Here is a 16,759-nt window from a genome sequence, read left to right as displayed (position 1 = left end):
AAAAGAGTTTTTACATCAAACATCCTCTGTAAAAGAAACTGCTTTATTAAGTGTGTTTTCAATAAACAGATCCCTCATAAAGCATTCTGAGATGCATTTTAGTGGGAAAAATAAGGATCATCATCAGAATCCCTTTTCCGAGTAGCTCTCAAACAGCTGTCTGTGTTAAGCACGTTTTAATATAAAAACCCGTTGACAAGCAAAATATAATTAATGCTGGCAAGGAAAGGCAGAATCTGTGAAGCATACAGTCGTAATGTCTCAGGGATGGCCAGAGGTTTTCTCTGAATTGCTTCTTCTGCCAGATTCATAAAATGCTTTTTCTTTGCTTTAGACAAAAAAATAAACCTGCACCCAAGGCTATCAGCTTCAGGGGGACTGAAATAAAAAGCAGTATATTAGTATGATGTGAAACAGGCACCGCAAACACAGTGAATAGACAGGGGAAACAGGCTGATTGTGGCACAGAAGGCAGCACTGTTACAAGACAAGGCAGGTAAGTGTGAAAGAAGATTAAGGTTTTTCTTTATTTTCATATGCTGTACTTTAATACACATAATTTCCCTTCTTTCTTTTTCTGTTTCGCCTCATGTCCTGCACCTTACTACCTGTTAATGTTCTCATTGTATGTATTACTTACTTTCCTCTATGTATTTGCATTGGCGACATATTTTGTGATCACAGTGTCATGCCAACAAAGCCTCATTGAACTGAACTCAAGAGACAGAGAATTAGAGTGTAAAACGTGGGATCTACAGCGACCTCCAGAGGTGGAAAGTAGAAAATCAGCCAAATACAATGCTGTAGTTACATTAGAACAGCACACATATTCAAATAAATTGGGCTCTAGGTAACTTTCTTAAATGTGTCCTGTATAATTTATATTTAAAAAAAGCTGTGAGAAGAAGATCTGAGAAAGGTCTGACTGATTATATATGAGACTGTTTGTGGAAGGGTGGATTTACTTTCCTCTCAGTTTTGAGTTGAAAACGAAATCTAAACCCAAACAAAAACTTTTGCAGTGGACGTGTGAATACAAGTTCTGGTTTGCATATTGGTCTTTCCGTGTTTTCTTTCAGCCTGCCTTCTGCTTTGTCTTTAGTTTTCAGCTGTAGGGAGGATGAAATAGTAGTACAGATAATTTCAAACATCAGGCTGGCTCTGCTTTTTTTGGCTCACATGCACGCAAACACACACAGACACGGACACACTAGGCTGTATTCTGGCATCTGTCAGTGGCAAAACAATATGTGGATCAGAGAAAGGAACACAGGAGCGGTGGAAAAAGTTTGGAAAATTGCACAAGAATCTCTTGAGGCATTCATACACACACACATACACATATGACAGATTTCAATGCATGCAAGGCTATTCTGTTTACAATGTTCTATACATGGTAGGGACAAAAGAGGCTGTCTGACAGTGAAGTGAGTCTTCAACACATCAATCTTCCTGCACGCTGACAGAAAACTGTCCAAAAAATTAACCTAAAATTCAGTGAAATCTGCTGATTATACCAAAATGGTTGGACTACTTTATATTTATTGCTCAAATTAGCAAATAGTTTTGAAAGTCTGTCCTTAAATCCGATTTTCTGTCCAGGCCTCATGTTGAACTGTTCCTGCCTGTGGGCCTAATTGTATTTTCATGCATGAACAAGGGGCTCATTGTAATGCACTGGTAACGTGGATCCCCAAATTGATAGACACATAACAGGGTCATCATTCATTAGCATTTTAACAATTCCTTCAGCTATGACACCGGATCGTGTGAATTCATTACCATACAGGGCTGCAGTTCATCCAGCCATCTATTAGTAACGCCAATTAGTTTACTGGGACAGGTTTAGAGGATGCAAATAGGCCCACGGACTCACTCAGGCAACCAGAGCTGCCCAAACTTTTTCATGTCGAGGCTCCCATGACAGACATTCGATGGAGGTTTTTGTCCCAGTGACCCACGACTGGGAGGAATTTCTAAAATTGTTAGATTTGATTTTACAGCAGAGAAACCTCTGATTAAATGTATTACATTATTTATTTTGTCTATTTTAATGTAATCCCCTATGAATGATCTGATTTATTTCTGATTCAAGCCTATTATAACACAATTAACTTGTTGTTCAGTGTGTTTTTCTAAAACATTTTTTAATTTAAGTCCCTTGGGTTGCCCTGTGTGCACCCTGGTTTGGGCGCCTGAACACCCCTTTCTTAAAAATTGCAAAACAGATTGCCTTTTTTCTTCTGGACAGGAAGAAACACTGCTGCTGATGTTGCTCTGTGTCCTAGATTTGCTGTTTTCTTCTCTTGGATGTCATGTAGGAAACTTACAGCCCAAATGTCTCCAGCTCTGCAGCACGTCACACTGAGAAAGACACATTCTTCATAAGAGAGGAAGAAAAATCACCCTCAGACAGATGTATGAGAAAAATACAGCCTCGCATAGATAAACTACGGGGTCCCACATTGAAGAGTGATAAACTAAATTATAAGCAGTCCAGTGTGAGTATGCAACTCCCTGTTTATTGTAAACGGAAACTTACAGGTTAAACAGGCTGTACCACATAAAGCCTCTTCTTTGGGAAGTGCCAGTCATGTCGGGTGAGGTACTGAGTCTTATATATCTATATTATATTCACCAGAGGCCTAATTTTGTATGCTTGGCTTACATTACTCATTTAGAGAAGACTGGTATTACTTCCCTTATTACTCCTTATATTCCTTTTTTTGTTCTAATTACTCATTTTGGGGACTTAAAATCACCTTCAACGTGCTGTAAATCAAATGAGCACATCTCTACCTCTGTTTTCCCAAAACAAACCTGTTTAATGCAGCTACATTCTCACTGCATCCACTGCCTTTGTCGCTGAGGGTTTGTCCTTTCCACTCACAGAGCTTAGACTGACAATCTGACAGCACATCAGAAACTGAAGGCAGCCATGCATGTAACAACTGTAATCAACAGCGAATGAGGTGGACAGACACTATCATGACTTATAGTGACAATAAAAGGAGGTTATCCTCAGTATGTACGTGATGTTTTTAATGCAGATCTATGCCACGGTCAGTTACCTCTGTTTTCAGGTGGTTATAGATGAAGACTGCAATAGAAAAACTATAGTTTTGTCGATTGATGGAAAGGTATTAGTGACCTAGAGTTAGCTACTCATACTTAATGATTGATTTGGTTTTTCAGGCCCAGATACAATAAGGAAATAAGTAATAATATACCTGTTTACTATTTCTGTTTTAGAGGGTAAGTCTGGTGATATTCTATATTTTTGTTGTTTTCAGCAAAACCAACGATGACTTATTCCTACTATCAAGTCTGTGTATCTGCACCGGGTCACATGTTTCTTCATTACAACGAACTGTGCTAAACTCTAGTTTATTTTGAGTCAATCACACATACACATCCTGCTGCTGTAAATACTCCACCAAATCTGCAGCTGAAAATAGTCCCCAACAAATATGCTTCTTATTCCTGTTTGAGTAACGTTTGCTAAAAAAAACAAAAAAACTACAGGAAGTCATGTGGCTCTTTTTGACACGTTTTTTAAAAAAGATTTTCATCTTTGGTAGAAACCAGCGGACTCTAACACATTGTGGTTCTGGTCTTTTTTAATGGGATGTGTGGACAAAAACAAACAGTGGAATATCGCAGTCTTTTCCTTTAGGTAATTACACGTACAAGGCAAACTGTAGTTAACCCGGCAGCCTTTTGGGGACCATGTGTGTTTGTTTTTTTTACCTCTGGAAGTGGTGCACATCATTTATACTGATTAGGACCTAATATCTTTGCCAGTAGCAGAAAAAAAAAACCAACCAAGAAAAAAAAAAAAAACCAACAGGGTTATTTTTTTTTCTCTGTCAAGGTGGTGCACCTGCTCACACCAGCTCCGCCCCCCCATCTCCCCCCCCCCGCTCCTGTTTGACTACAGTACCCAGGCCGCACCGCGCCGCTCTCTCGCTCTCCGCTGCGCCAGTCCGCCTCACTGACTCGCAGAACCAGTTGGTTTGGCCCAGCTTCTTCTTTCCTGCCTTCTCACTGTGTGTGTGTGTGTCTCTCTCTCTGTGTGTGTGTGCTGCTGCTGCTGTTGTTGTTGCCTGGTGTCAACCTACGCCGAGGAGAGAAGAAGACATATCCCTCCCTCTCTTCTGTTAGAGGGCCGCTTCCAATTTGCCTTCACTTTCCTCCTCGCCGGCACCATTGGCTTCCGTGCCGTGCCAGTCAACTCGCCTCCTTTCCCAGCCCGAGTTGAGCAGCAACAGCTCGGAAACATCTGGCCGCCGCAGAGTGCTAGACTCCCCGTCCCCCTCCGCCTGCTCGCCTCGGCAGCCTGTTATGGAAATTAGTCCAAAGTCAATCTAGTTTTGTCTTCGGAAGGAAAAAAAGAAGGATTTGACGGAGGAAGCGGGGAAGACGCTGGACCGTGTTGTCTGTAAGTGCTGCCTCTTAATACCGGAGTCCGATTAAAGGAGGCTCAGGAGAGGGAGAGAGGGAGAGAGAGAGAGAGGGTGGGTTACGGAGGGGAAAAAGTAGCTAAACCTTCCCTAGCATGACTGTGTTGTCTCCCCGCACTAATAGTTGCTATGTTAGCTCTCCCTCCGCGGTGTTTTAGCAGCTGTTGTCATAGCACCGGGGCCTTCCGAACAACTGTAAATAGCTCAATATTGTAGCCTCTTCGCCTTACTTTTGTTAGCCATGATCGGGCTATAGCTAGCTGCGTGGGTCAGTGTGTCTGTGTGTGTCTCTCTCTCTCTCTCTCTGTGTGTGTGTGTGTGTGTCTCTCTCTGTGTTTGTTATGTCTTCTGCTAAGAAATTAATTACAATCCTCCGGTGTTGTTAGTTTGTTCGGCGACAGTCTCGCAGCCTGTCAGCAGTTCTTTTGACTTTTATGCTAATTCACTCGCCGGGGGAAAGCTTACAAACAGTCAAACTGTCGAGGTTGGACGGGGTTTTATTTTTTTAGGCTGCTTTTGAATGAACTTAAAGCGCATATTAGTGTGATTTATAGCAAAGTTATCGATCAGGTTGTTGTCGTCTGTGAGGTGAAGTGTTGAACGCGGCGCTGTCACCGTATTAAAATGTGTCAGAGTAAAACTGAAATTGAAATAGTGCAGTCAGTGGTCGCAGAGTACAGCCGACTCTCTAACACTGTAATTAAAGATGCTGACTGAAACTCCAGTGGTGAACTTAATTAAAGTTTAAGTCGGATAAATTAATGTCTCCTACTTTGAAAGCAGGGTTGAATTTCTTTTACCCTAAGCTTATTAAAGAGTGTAGAAGTTGGAGTCGACCAGATTTTTTATTTTTTTTTGTATTCCCTATTTTATAAGTCAACTGTCGATTTATTGTTAAACTTTAAGAAAAAGTTAGCTTATATTATCCACAAATGTTTGAAATGATTAACTTATACACGTGTTGCTCATCACTCCGAATTATGAAACAATTAAAAATTACTTAAATATGCTTATAATAATAATAATAATAATAATATCTGTGATAAAAGCCTTTACACTAACATTTTCGTAGCCTACATATTTAGTTTTAATCAGTAGAAAACATTATTTTATTACCCTATGTATATGCTGTATTAATATGTTTATAAACTTTATTAAAGGTTTTTTGAGATTGGACATTTTAAAACAGAAAGTAGTTTTGTTCCTCTCTCCTCGCATATATTAAATAGCTTTAAATTCACACGCTCTCAACCACACTTTCACTAAACCGAAAGTGAAATAAGGCTGTTGTAATAAGTTTCTCCCTGCCTTATTAAAGGCTTGTATACCTTTTGTTTAGGATTTGCACTCATTAGGTTCTTTCTTTATGACTTGTTCCCATTGTTTCCTCATTTCATTTTTGTCCCTGTCAGTTGTCCGAAGGGTCTGAGCAGGGGGGTGGGGTTGGGGTTTGGGGGGGCAATGGATGGATGGATGGATAGATAGATGGGTGGATGAATGAGTGAGTGAATGAATGAATACAAGACGAGGCAGCGGGCGCTGAACCATAAAGAAGTGGAAAACAATATCAGCTGCGTGCGTCTGTCAGTTGCAAATGTGCTGTGTTGGCCTTTGTTTATGGTTACTGGTAGGAGACAGAGACATAGAGAATTATTGAAATATGTCACAACACAAGAAAAAGGTTAGAATAAAAGTTGTTTTTTATTGCTCAAAACATCTGTATAAATTCTGTTAACTTCTGCTCCCTTTTCCTGGATAGTTTTGGTATCAAGTGGTTTGTTTGTGGTTGCATGATTTGGTGTGTAAACTCTTTTCTGTTTTCCCCCCCAAAAACCAAATCATCATCCCACTGCATTTAGTAGACCCCAGGTTTTTTTCTTTTTTCCCAGAGAGAGGGAGAAAAAGGGGGAGAAAGAGAGACAGAGAGACAAAGTTGCGTGGTGTTGGTGTTGGTAGAATGAAAGAGGAGTCTGGTGGCAGGAGTGTAGAGGAGGCAGCATATGGCTGTAGAAAGAGCACAGCTGGAGGTAGCATCTCCATCTGAGGATGATGTCAGAGCAGCTGACAGGCTGCCATCCACCCCACCTCCTCCTCCTCCATCCCTCCACCGCCTCCACCCCTCCCCAGTCCTTTATTGTGAGTCTCAGCGGCAGCCTGGGAGAGTTAGTGCTGTGTGTGTGTGTGTGTGTGTGTGTGTGTGTGTGTGTGTGTGTGTGTGCGCATGCTGTGTATACGTGTGTGTGTGTGTGTGTGTGTGTGTTTGTGGCTGCCGATCAGCGCCAGTTAGGAGGAGGAGGAGGAGGAGGAGGAGGAGGAGGAGGGAGGTGGTATCTCGTTCCCCCTCCAACATCTCCTCCACTTTGCATCTGTCCCTCGCAGTTTGAACAGCGTGTTTTTTTTTTGCCTGCCTCCCTCTTCTTCTCTCCTCTTCTACCCACTCATTGATTCAGAGAGAGCGAGCGAGGAAGAGAAAGAGCAAGGAAAGAAAGAGAGAGAGAGAGTGAGAGAGACATACACAGCCATTCCCAGCCAGAGAGCCCAGCTATTCTGCTACAGTGGAGTTAATCAAGTTGATGCATACTGCTGCAGGTATCGTTTTGTGTGTGCATGCGTTTGTGTGTCTGTGTGTGTGTGTGAGTGAATAGAGTAGGAGAGTCTGGGGTAGTGGAGTAGTTATTTTGTTTTGTTTGTGGGGATCTCCGGTGTGTCAAACCAGTGTGAGCGCTGTGTGAAACTGCTGGTGAGTGCTTCAGTAGTAAACTCGTGTTGGTGCTGCCTGTCTGAGGGGTAATTGCAGTCCGGGGAACACTCTGCTGTGTTTTTAGTTTGTAGTCTACAGACGTGCATTTAAAAACTCAGCCATTGTTTTTTGCGTTTTGTTTCCTATTTATGTTGTCAGGCATTTTGTTCATTCATTGAAAGCAGAAGTTACAACTGAGAAGCACTCTTCTAAATTGAGCATAGTTCTTGTTTTTCACAGTTTATTCATTATAATACAAAATTAAATAATCTTTAAAAATACTTTTTTTTGACATTTTAATTAAAAAAAGGGAACTTTTGTCTTTTTTTTTAATTAGTTAAATTTGAGCAAAGTAAAATGAACTCATTCTTTAGTTTATAAAAGAACAAAAAATTAAATGAGCAGTTATTTAATCCTAATAATCTAATCAGTTTTTTCCTTTCAGTTAAATCTAAGTCGCTGTAAAATTACTTGAAAGCATGTGCGCTCTACTCTACCCTCTTTTTTCTCCTCCTGTCGGCTGGAGTAGAGGAGACTAATTTAGAAGTTGCAGATTTGAGCTGCCTGAATTGGCTAGACAGCTGTAATCGCACTCCCTCCTAGTCTTAATCTCTTTATCTGGCTAGCAGCTGCCATATGGCCCCCGTCAGCTGGATCAGATGTGGGTAAGCCTCCCTCCCCGGCCGTCCCAGCGTCTCTCTCACCCTCTCCCTCTCTGCCCCTCTGTGTCTCTCTCTCAGACCCCTGCCTGGTCTCACTGGCCAGGCCGGGTGGGCCAGTTGACGGGCTGCTGCCCTCCTGAGCCTCCGCCGACGGCTCCCTCCCCACCGCCGCAACCGCCGTCTTTATTTTTAGCCATCTTTAAGGATTAGGATTGATGCTGTGACGAGCAGGGCACTTACAGTGATTGTACTGTAAATCTTCTCTTCTGGGTGGTGGGCGGAGGGTGGGGAGGTTGAGGAAGAGGGCAGTTTGTACTATGGGGCGGATGTTCGGGGTTTTTCTTGTAAGATTCAGATGGGAAGGAGCGTGTGAGTGACGGAGGGTGTGTGTGTGTGTGTGTGTGTGTGTCCGTGTGTGTGTGTTTGGAAGGAGGAGGTGTCAGGGTTTGGCTGGACAGAGGGGTGGGGGGCGTGGGGGGTGGGGAGGTGGGAGGTGGTACACCCTTGTCCCCGTAAGCCCCCTCATTAAAAGCAGTCTGAACGAGCCGGAGGGCGAGCACACACACATAACACACACACACGCTGACATTCTTGGTTTAGCTTCATTCAAATGAGGTGATTTAACTGCTTTGGTTAACACAGTGCAGAACGGGACCAATGTATTTTCTCAGGCAGGACAAATCGACTTGGTTAACAGGTGGGACCTAATGATTTTACAGATTTCTTTCTCGTTATCGCCTGCTGTCGTCCCAAATTTTGCCTAATTAGTTGTTCATTTATTTTACCAACTACATAAATCTCCTTTTTAAGGACTCCCGAAGAACGTTGCTGCAAGTTTTCTGTCTTTTTTCCCCCGTCGTCTAATCTTATACATAAAGCCGGCGCTCGCAGGTTAAACAGGGGACAAGCTGTTTTGTTTTCAACGGTGCTATTTCAATTGGCCAGTTTTCCTGCTCGACTTAGCCTGTGGAGGTGGTTGGTAGGTAGGCTGGTACTAAGTGTGTGTATGTGTTGTGTACGTGAGGACAGCGTGTGCAGCTGAAAGCCGGTTACCTAAAAGGGCTGTGCCAGGCCAGGCCAAAGTGGGTTAATAAAAATAACCAGCGTAGGAGCAGCGACAATCCAGGAGTGCAGGCAGAGGAGTTAGAGAGATACACAGAGAGAGAGAGAACGGAGAGACAGTAGAGTAGAACAATCTGTCGCTGGTGGTTTACCTGAGATTAAGTCTTTCTGTGGGTAAAAACTCAATCAGTGATTCTTCTTTAATTACTAAAATCTTTTAATTACTATTATTCTTTTTAATTATAATTATCAAGAGTTTTTCTTCTTTTCAACCTTTTCTTTTTATTCATTTCAAACAAAGTAAATAATTGTAGTAAAAAAAATGAACATTTGGCGCCATTGGACGAAGGAATGTGTGCATGACTTTACAGTGACCTGCACGCTGTTTTTGAATTTGAGCAGAAATATTTCTGTTCATGTGACTGCGAGTAAAAAGTCTTAACTGTGCATAGGGCGTTACATGGTGTAGCTAAAAATTCTAAGCAGATTTTAAATATATATGGTATCTGTGCTGCATGTTTTGTTGTGTTTTATATCTTATTTTAATATACTTGTTATGTGTTTAAAAATGTTCCTTTTTTTTTGCTGACCTACCTTCTCCTGATGTGTTTCTTTTCGCTCGCTCGTCCTCTTCTCTGTGGTTTGTTTTCTCATACCATATGTGGTTTTGGCATTTGTCTCTTCCCTCTTGCGTTTCTCTGTTTTTATTTTAATTGGCCTCGTTTAAGATAATTTTGTTTGCAAAAATTGGGTTGTTAACACCAAAGCCTTAGTGATGATAAAAACAATGTCATGGTCTCTCTTGAATTGTACCTTAGACATGTTTCATTTTGAAAATGAAATGGAATTCATCTACATTTCCTGAAACATATTTTTGATTTACAATGCATCACTCAATTAAAACCTTAGAAAAACGTCTTTAAAAACCTGCATTAGGTGTAAATTTAAAGTCTGACATCGTGGATATTTAGACCTTTATCGGATGTGTCTAACTTTGACTCTGTCTCTGTGTCGCTCTAGGTTATGAGGACGGCAGGATGGAGTTCCCAGACCACAGCAGACATTTACTCCAGTGTCTGAGCGAGCAGCGGCACCAGGGCTTCCTGTGTGACTCCACGGTGCTGGTGGGCGATGCCCAGTTCCGGGCCCACCGTGCTGTGCTGGCCTCCTGCAGCATGTACTTTCACCTCTTCTACAAGGACCAGCTGGACAAGAGAGACGTGGTGCACCTCAACAGCGACATTGTCACAGCCCCGGCCTTTTCGCTGCTCCTGGAGTTCATGTATGAGGGCAAGCTGCAGTTCCAGGACCTTCCCGTAGAGGATGTGCTGGCAGCGGCCAGCTACTTGCACATGTATGACATTGTCAAGGTGTGTAAGAAACGTTTGAAGCAGAAGGCCACGACAGAGGCAGACAGCACGCGCAGAGAAGAAGATGGCGGGTCCAGCTGCTCCGATAAGGCTGATAGTTTATCAGATGGTTCTACAGGCCGGCCTGCTACTGCCGACCTGCTGCACAGTGATGAAGAGGAGGAGGTGAAGGCCGAGGGAGGACCGCTGTGGCTGAGGCTGCCGTCAGCAGACAGATCAGGGACCCCAGCCATGGCTACAACCAGCCCAGGGCGCGGCGAGGTGGAGATGCAGGGTGGGGAAGGGCTTGGGGAGGGAGGGAAACTGCTCTCCCCGGCTGGCAGCCCCACCAGCTCCACTGGATCCCTCTCACAGAGGTCCCACCGCTCCGTGAGTTCTCGCGGAGGGCACAGGGGCAGGAGGGTGTCAAATGATGCGGCTGACTGCGTCCTGGATCTGTCAGTCAAGCCGATTGCCGGTAGCAACCACAGTAACCACCATCAGTCCTACTTTAGCGGGGCAGCTACACCAGACAGCCTCCAAAGCCCATTGGCTGTGAGGGTGAAGGTGGAGAGGGGCGTGGCTTCAGACGAGGAAGAGGAACTGGGAGGAGGGGACTACGACATGGAGCACAGCGGCATCACCAAGGCAACGGTTCCCAGCGCCAACGGGGGCCTGACCCACCACAGTGTCGGAGGGCCTCTGTCGGCCCAGCGGCGGCTCGGCCTGGAAGCGCACCTGTCCGCTCTGCGAGAGGCCTCTCTGGCCTCAGAGCTGGAGCGGGACGAGAAGCCTTCGGCCACAGCAGATGACGAGGACATACTAGGGGGTGAAAATGAGCGCGCCCAGGCAGAGGCGGCCAGCATGGATAGTTCCCTGCTACCCTACGTCTCTAACATGCTGTCAGCTCAACACACCCAGATCTTCATGTGCCCGCTGTGTAACAAGGTTTTCCCCTCCCCGCACATCCTCCAACTTCACCTCAGCTCCCACTTCAGGGAGCAGGAGGGCATCCGCTCCAAGCCCGCTGGAGACGTCAACGTGCCCACCTGCACCATCTGCAGCAAGACCTTCTCCTGCATGTACACGCTGAAGCGCCATGAGCGGACACACTCCGGTGAGAAACCCTACACCTGCACCACCTGCGGCAAGAGCTTCCAATACTCACACAACCTCAGCCGCCACGCAGTGGTGCACACGCGTGAGAAGCCGCACGCTTGCAAGTGGTGCGAAAGGCGCTTCACGCAGTCCGGGGACCTCTACCGACACATTCGCAAGTTCCATTGCGAACTGGTCAACTCGCTGTCAGTGAAGAGCGAACCGCTGGCACTGCCCAATGTCAGGGACTGGGCGATTGAGGACAGTTCCCAGGAACTGTGGAAGTAGAAACAGACTGCTGGGTTTGATAAAGGGAAAGAGAGCGGAGAGTGAAAGAAGGGCAGAAAGGCATGGGGAGGTGAAAGGGAGGTGGCAAAGTTTGATATTCGGGGTTCAAGTGAGTCATGTTCTTGTGTGTCGCAAAATCTCATTCAATTGCACTTTAATAGCACATGAAAATGTTACTACTGAGTTTTTTTGTTGTTGCTGTTTGGGGTAATTTTATTTTATTCTGAACTCTATTTTTTTTTGGCATAAGTTCTGTTCGGTGGTTTTATTGCGTCTGAGGACATGGGTCCCAGTGAGAATGTCTCGCCTTTTTGAAGAGTTTTCACTCTGTTTCATCTCAGACACAACACTCCGACGCTGGCCAGCGTATCGGTCCCAGTTCCACAGACAGCAAAACACCACTGCAGGAGTTCAGGTCGAACACACTGAAGTGAAAAAGCATTACAATACACTAAACGGGTACTGTGATCACCACAAGTCGATACCACTACACACACACACTGTTTGAAGAAGTGTGTTTTTGTGTGTGTGTGTGTGTGTGTGTGAGTGATACTGCACTACTCTGGCAAAAATTTCACCTGACGTGCGTGAGTGTGTATGAGTGTGTTTTGTGTGTTTTCATTTTATTTTCTACTGGCATGGAGGTGTCGTTGGCGAAGCGCTCCCCGCTTCTCTTGTTAAGCTCTTTGGTGTTGTGTGTTCAGGGTAAAGCTGACTGACTGACAGACAAACTGATGGCACTCATGCAATGCACAGCCTCCTTTTTTCACTTCCAATCAATTTGAAGTATTTTCTAAAAATGAAAAGACCTTTACAAATTATTATAATAATTATTATTATTGTTATTAATAGATTTCTTTTCTTAAATGTAGCTGGCAGTCTTTAAAACATCTCTTGTTGAAAAGCTATTTAATTTAAGGTTGTTGTATATTGTTCTGCTATAGTTTTAGAACTTTAATCCGTTTTTTTTTTTTTTTTTAAATTAATGATTATTATTATTATTATTATTATTATTTTGTTACTTTTTTGTAATGGGACCTGCTGTTGTTGCATGACGTCCAAACCTGTATATTTTAAAATAAAAATGTGAATTTGCTGTATTACTGTACACATTGTAATTGATCAAATATTTGACAATGGGCTTTCCTTTTCTTTTCTTTGTGAATACTACTCCAGGGTGCGGTCTGTTGAAAAACTGAATATTATTCTCACGACTACGGAAAAAATGCATGAAAATTTGATTTTGTCTTAAACCTTTAAGTTGTGGTTTTTGCCTCGGGGGAAATGTTTGAACATAACATTTTTGACAGTGAAAAGTTGGATTTTTTTTTACTCGTCGTAGGTCTGTCGCTGGGCTCCTAGAAGAATGTTACCGAATGTGTTTCCTTTGGATGTTGAAGCGATACAATGAAGCATTTTAAGCCTGTGTCTATATGCACTGATCTCTCTGCTGTGTGTGTGTGCGTGTCGTGTGTGTGCGTGCGTGTGTGTGTGTGTGTGTGTGTGTGTGTGTGTGTGTGTGTTTATGAGTGTGTGGCTTGGTTATTACCAGTCAATTTAACCTACTGAAGATCTACATCCACCCAGCACTTCCTGCTCCTGCTCCTCCTCAGGCGTTAAATTTCTCCACTGCTGTATGTTTGTTTCCCATCTCTCACGTCTCCGTCCTCTCCAGCTCTAGACGTGGTCGGGCCATTTCTTAATTATTTCTGCTCGTTGACGACCTTTTTCAGGTCTGTCGAGTGCAGTTATGTGGCTCTGACTTGGCTAAAGTGTGAAGAATAATGGGGAGAGATAAGAAAAAGAAGGAGAGAGGCTGAAACTGAGTTGTCCTGCTGAAAGTTGAAGGGTCAGATATCTTTGTCACACTGTTGCGTCATGTTGAGCCGAGCCGAGCCGAGCTGAGCTGAGCGGGGCCGTGCTGATTCAGCACAGTAACTCACCTCAACTCGGTGCATTTCACGTTAGACGCTGGGGCGAGAATGTGATAAGATGTCTGTATGTGCGTGTGTGTTTTCCTCTTAAAACACAATCCTCACTTTGAGATAGATGGGAGATGAATTGGCATGCCTGAATGCACCTTTTTAAGCTAAAAGACATGAAATCAGATTTTTTGCTGAAAAGATGCCTTTATTAAAAACATTTCTGACGCTATGGAAGTATTTGATACTGTAGAGCATTGGGAAATAGTTGTTTAAAATCATGTATAAATTCATGGAATTTATTGAATTTATCAGAAAATGATGTTTTATTATATTTTGATCATGTGATTGGAAAACTTTTTTTGTATGTGAATGTTGTGTTTGGGTTGGGGCTACATCAGTTTAATATTTTTTTTTTCTTTTTCAAAACCTCTGTATCTCTGTATAATTTCAAAATATTGGTCAAGCGTTTATACAATCTGAAAACATTTGACATAGAGATACTGAAAAGTAAAAGCTCCACATTTCCCCTCACTCCAAGATATTTGTGTGTGTGTGTATATGTGTGCACACCCCCATTGATGTGCATGTGGTGGGTGGGGTGGTTGTATGTGCCGCCCTGTCATCTGGTGGCACCTACAGGCTTTGCCAATGCAACAGTGTGGGTGACATTGCGGCAGTTTGCACTGCATCGTCTCATTTTTTTTTTTTTCTCTTCTCTTCGAAACGTTATTTCTTCACTGGCAGCGTGTCTGCATATGTGCTCACTCCATCCTGCTGTTGTTTTCATCATTACTGCTGTTTTTTTTTTTTTTGTTCTGTTCTGTTCCTCTGGTTGTACTTGACCGCCTTAAACTGCTGTAGTCCGGCTGTTTTTTAAAAAATTTTATTTAATTTTTGAAGTGTGAGTGTGGGGTGGAGTTGTGGGAGCGATGTCAGCTGCTCAAGACGCTGTGAAGTAAACCACCCTGACGAGACATCTCCATCTTTTTTTTTTTTTTTTTTTTTTTTTGCTGTGCTTACTTGAAAACAAGAGGGGGGAGATATAAAAATGAAATGTTAAAATGTCATAGACAGTTTATGGAAAGGCAGACGGGTGGGAGGAGGGTGGAGGGTTGGGGGGGGGTTGAAATGAGTCTGTTTCGAAAAAGGACAATCACTGTCTGGGGAAAAAAACAAGCAGATTTTGATTCAAATATATTTGCTCCCTCTTGAGATTAAAAATGTTTTCTTTGCTTTTCTTTTATGTTTCTTTTTCAGATTTAGTCATTTTTAGCTTTGACAATCATAGTTGGGTTGATTTTTTTTTTTTCTCTCAAGGGGAGTAAATTCTAATTGTGTTTAGTTTTGTAATTTTTTGGTGTGCTGTTGTTGACATTTTTAAATTGTGTGCAAACTGCAATAAATTATAAGAATCTTGAAATTCAACCTGCTTGTGAAGTTCTGTTTTCCTTCTTCGTTTGGACAAAATAAAACCAGTCACGGTTTCTACGCCAGAATGCGTCATTTAACCTACAATAAATCTGTTTCTACTCATGCTGATGCACCTCACAGTGTCTTTACTGGCATTAAGACCACAGAGATAGCTGCATATTTAAATTCAACATCCTTGTACGGGGACTGAAGACAGAAACTTTGTGTGCAACCCTGTCCCTGTCTCCCATGCCCGCACATACACAGAGTTACAGGTTGCAGAAGGTTTTGGTGTCCTGTTCCTCTGTGACTCGCGGTGTGGGTGGAAGTTGTGTATGTGCAAGTGTGTGTACATGTTTGTGTGAGAAGCTGTACAGTGAGCCATTCTTGGACACAGTCTGATGGCCTGCACACTCACTGTGTGTGTGTGTGTGTGTGTGTGTGTGTGAGTGTGTGAGTGTGTGTGAGTGTACTCGCTGTGCTTTCGCGTGCCTGCACAACTCCTGATATATCTGCTGCACTGGCTGAGATGTAGGATGTATTTGAGAAGAAAATGTGCAGCAGCTTGTTGAGATCCAACCCCCCTCCCCTCCTCCCAACACACACACACACACACACACACACACACACACACACACACACACACACAGCCTTATTCCAAAGCTCCTCAAGTACAGTTTTCCAGTAAAGAAATCAGCTTTAGCTAATGTATTGCTACTCAGTAAACCTACCCTTACAGATGCTTTAAAAGCTCCTGGACTCCAGGCCAAGGAGTAGCGTTCATTAGGCCACAGATGGTTTCTTCGGTAAGCCCCCAACGCACACTCACGCGATAAGCTCACTCCTAATCTTTATGACACTGCCCCTCTGTCTGAAGAATGCCTGATATTGGTTTAAGAAACTTAGAAGCGTTAAAAAGATTTCAGTTTGCTTGCCAAAAGTTAAATATTTAAAACCTGTAACGCCACATATATTTCACACAATGAGAGTCGAGCAATTATTTGAAATATATTTATCTTCATATGTTTCGCAGTTTTAGAATATATCTTTTAAAATAATGATTTTTTTCCATCCAAACTATTGTAGAAGTCAGTGTTTTTGAGGTACCTGTTCTCAGCACTGCTTTGAATTGTCATTTCAGACAGACAGCAGACATTATGATAACTGCTGCGGAAAATACAGCAACCGTATCCTTTGGTCATGCGCTGCTTGGTGATCATTAATTGCAATCTGCAGTGTTGTAAGTGAACATCTGCTTATAGACAACTGCTCTCTCTCTCTCTGCGAGGAGGCCGTGCGAGGTTTGCTGTGAATGTAGGTCATTAATTTGTTTCTGTCCTTTGTTTACTTAAGGAAGGGGGACAAAGGGGCAGCTGCAGAACCATTTGGCTGTGCCCAAGGCAGGCCAGCTCAACATGTTGGGAGGCTGAGACCAGCTTGGGCTCCTGTCTGGGGCCTGGGCCCCTGCACTCTGCTGCTTCGCGTGAGGGAGCGGCCTCTGCCAAGCTGCCAAGGAGGGCTCCCCGTACCAGGAGAGGGAGGGAGGGAGGAGAGGAGGAGATAAAGAGAAGAGTGTCATGTGGACTCAAAGCGTCCTGATGTTTGACTGTTGTGCCATATTTTGAAACCAGTTTCCAGCTTGTCTCTCTCTAAACTGACATCTGCAGGTTTGGCTGAGAAAAAACAGCCTTCATAACTTTGTAGCAACTTCCAAAATCAGGACATCAATCAAGACAGCTGTTTCCATCTGAAAGTTAAGTTT

The 16,759-nt window shown here is 43.4% G+C and overlaps 1 protein-coding gene across 6 annotated transcripts; it reads left to right on the top strand.

Moving 5' to 3' along the window:
• The first annotated feature begins 3,949 nt into the window (after positions 1-3,949).
• Positions 3,950-15,012, top strand: zbtb18 (zinc finger and BTB domain containing 18). 6 transcript variants are annotated; one of them, XM_051428826.1, is made up of 3 exons: positions 3,950-4,441; positions 6,914-7,052; positions 9,948-15,012. In XM_051428826.1, the coding sequence occupies exons 2-3, from the start codon at positions 7,037-7,039 to the stop codon at positions 11,660-11,662; spliced, it is 1,731 nt and encodes a 576-aa protein (XP_051284786.1). In that variant the 5' UTR covers positions 3,950-4,441; positions 6,914-7,036; the 3' UTR covers positions 11,663-15,012. The 6 variants fall into 6 exon arrangements, with proteins under 6 accessions (XP_051284786.1, XP_051284795.1, XP_051284775.1 ...); XM_051428835.1 differs by lacking the exon at positions 6,914-7,052 and having other exon boundaries at positions 3,951-4,441; XM_051428815.1 differs by lacking the exon at positions 3,950-4,441 and having other exon boundaries at positions 6,793-7,052.
• The last annotated feature ends 1,747 nt before the right edge of the window (positions 15,013-16,759 follow it).

The sequence above is a fragment of the Dicentrarchus labrax genome, unplaced genomic scaffold, assembly GCF_905237075.1.
Source record: "Dicentrarchus labrax unplaced genomic scaffold, dlabrax2021, whole genome shotgun sequence".
Taxonomy (NCBI): Eukaryota; Metazoa; Chordata; class Actinopteri; family Moronidae; genus Dicentrarchus; species Dicentrarchus labrax.
The sequence above is the reverse complement of the archived record's forward strand: the minus strand, read 5'-3'. Positions and strand labels throughout refer to the sequence as shown.

Excerpts from the sequence above, each read along its gene's own strand:
- zbtb18 (XM_051428805.1), top strand. The coding sequence starts at position 8,523 with ATGTATTTTCTCAGGCAGGACAAATCGACTTGGTTAACAG. Across the intron at positions 8,563-9,947 it reads CAAATCGACTTGGTTAACAG|GTTATGAGGACGGCAGGATG; the intron begins GTGGGACCTAAT and ends GTGTCGCTCTAG.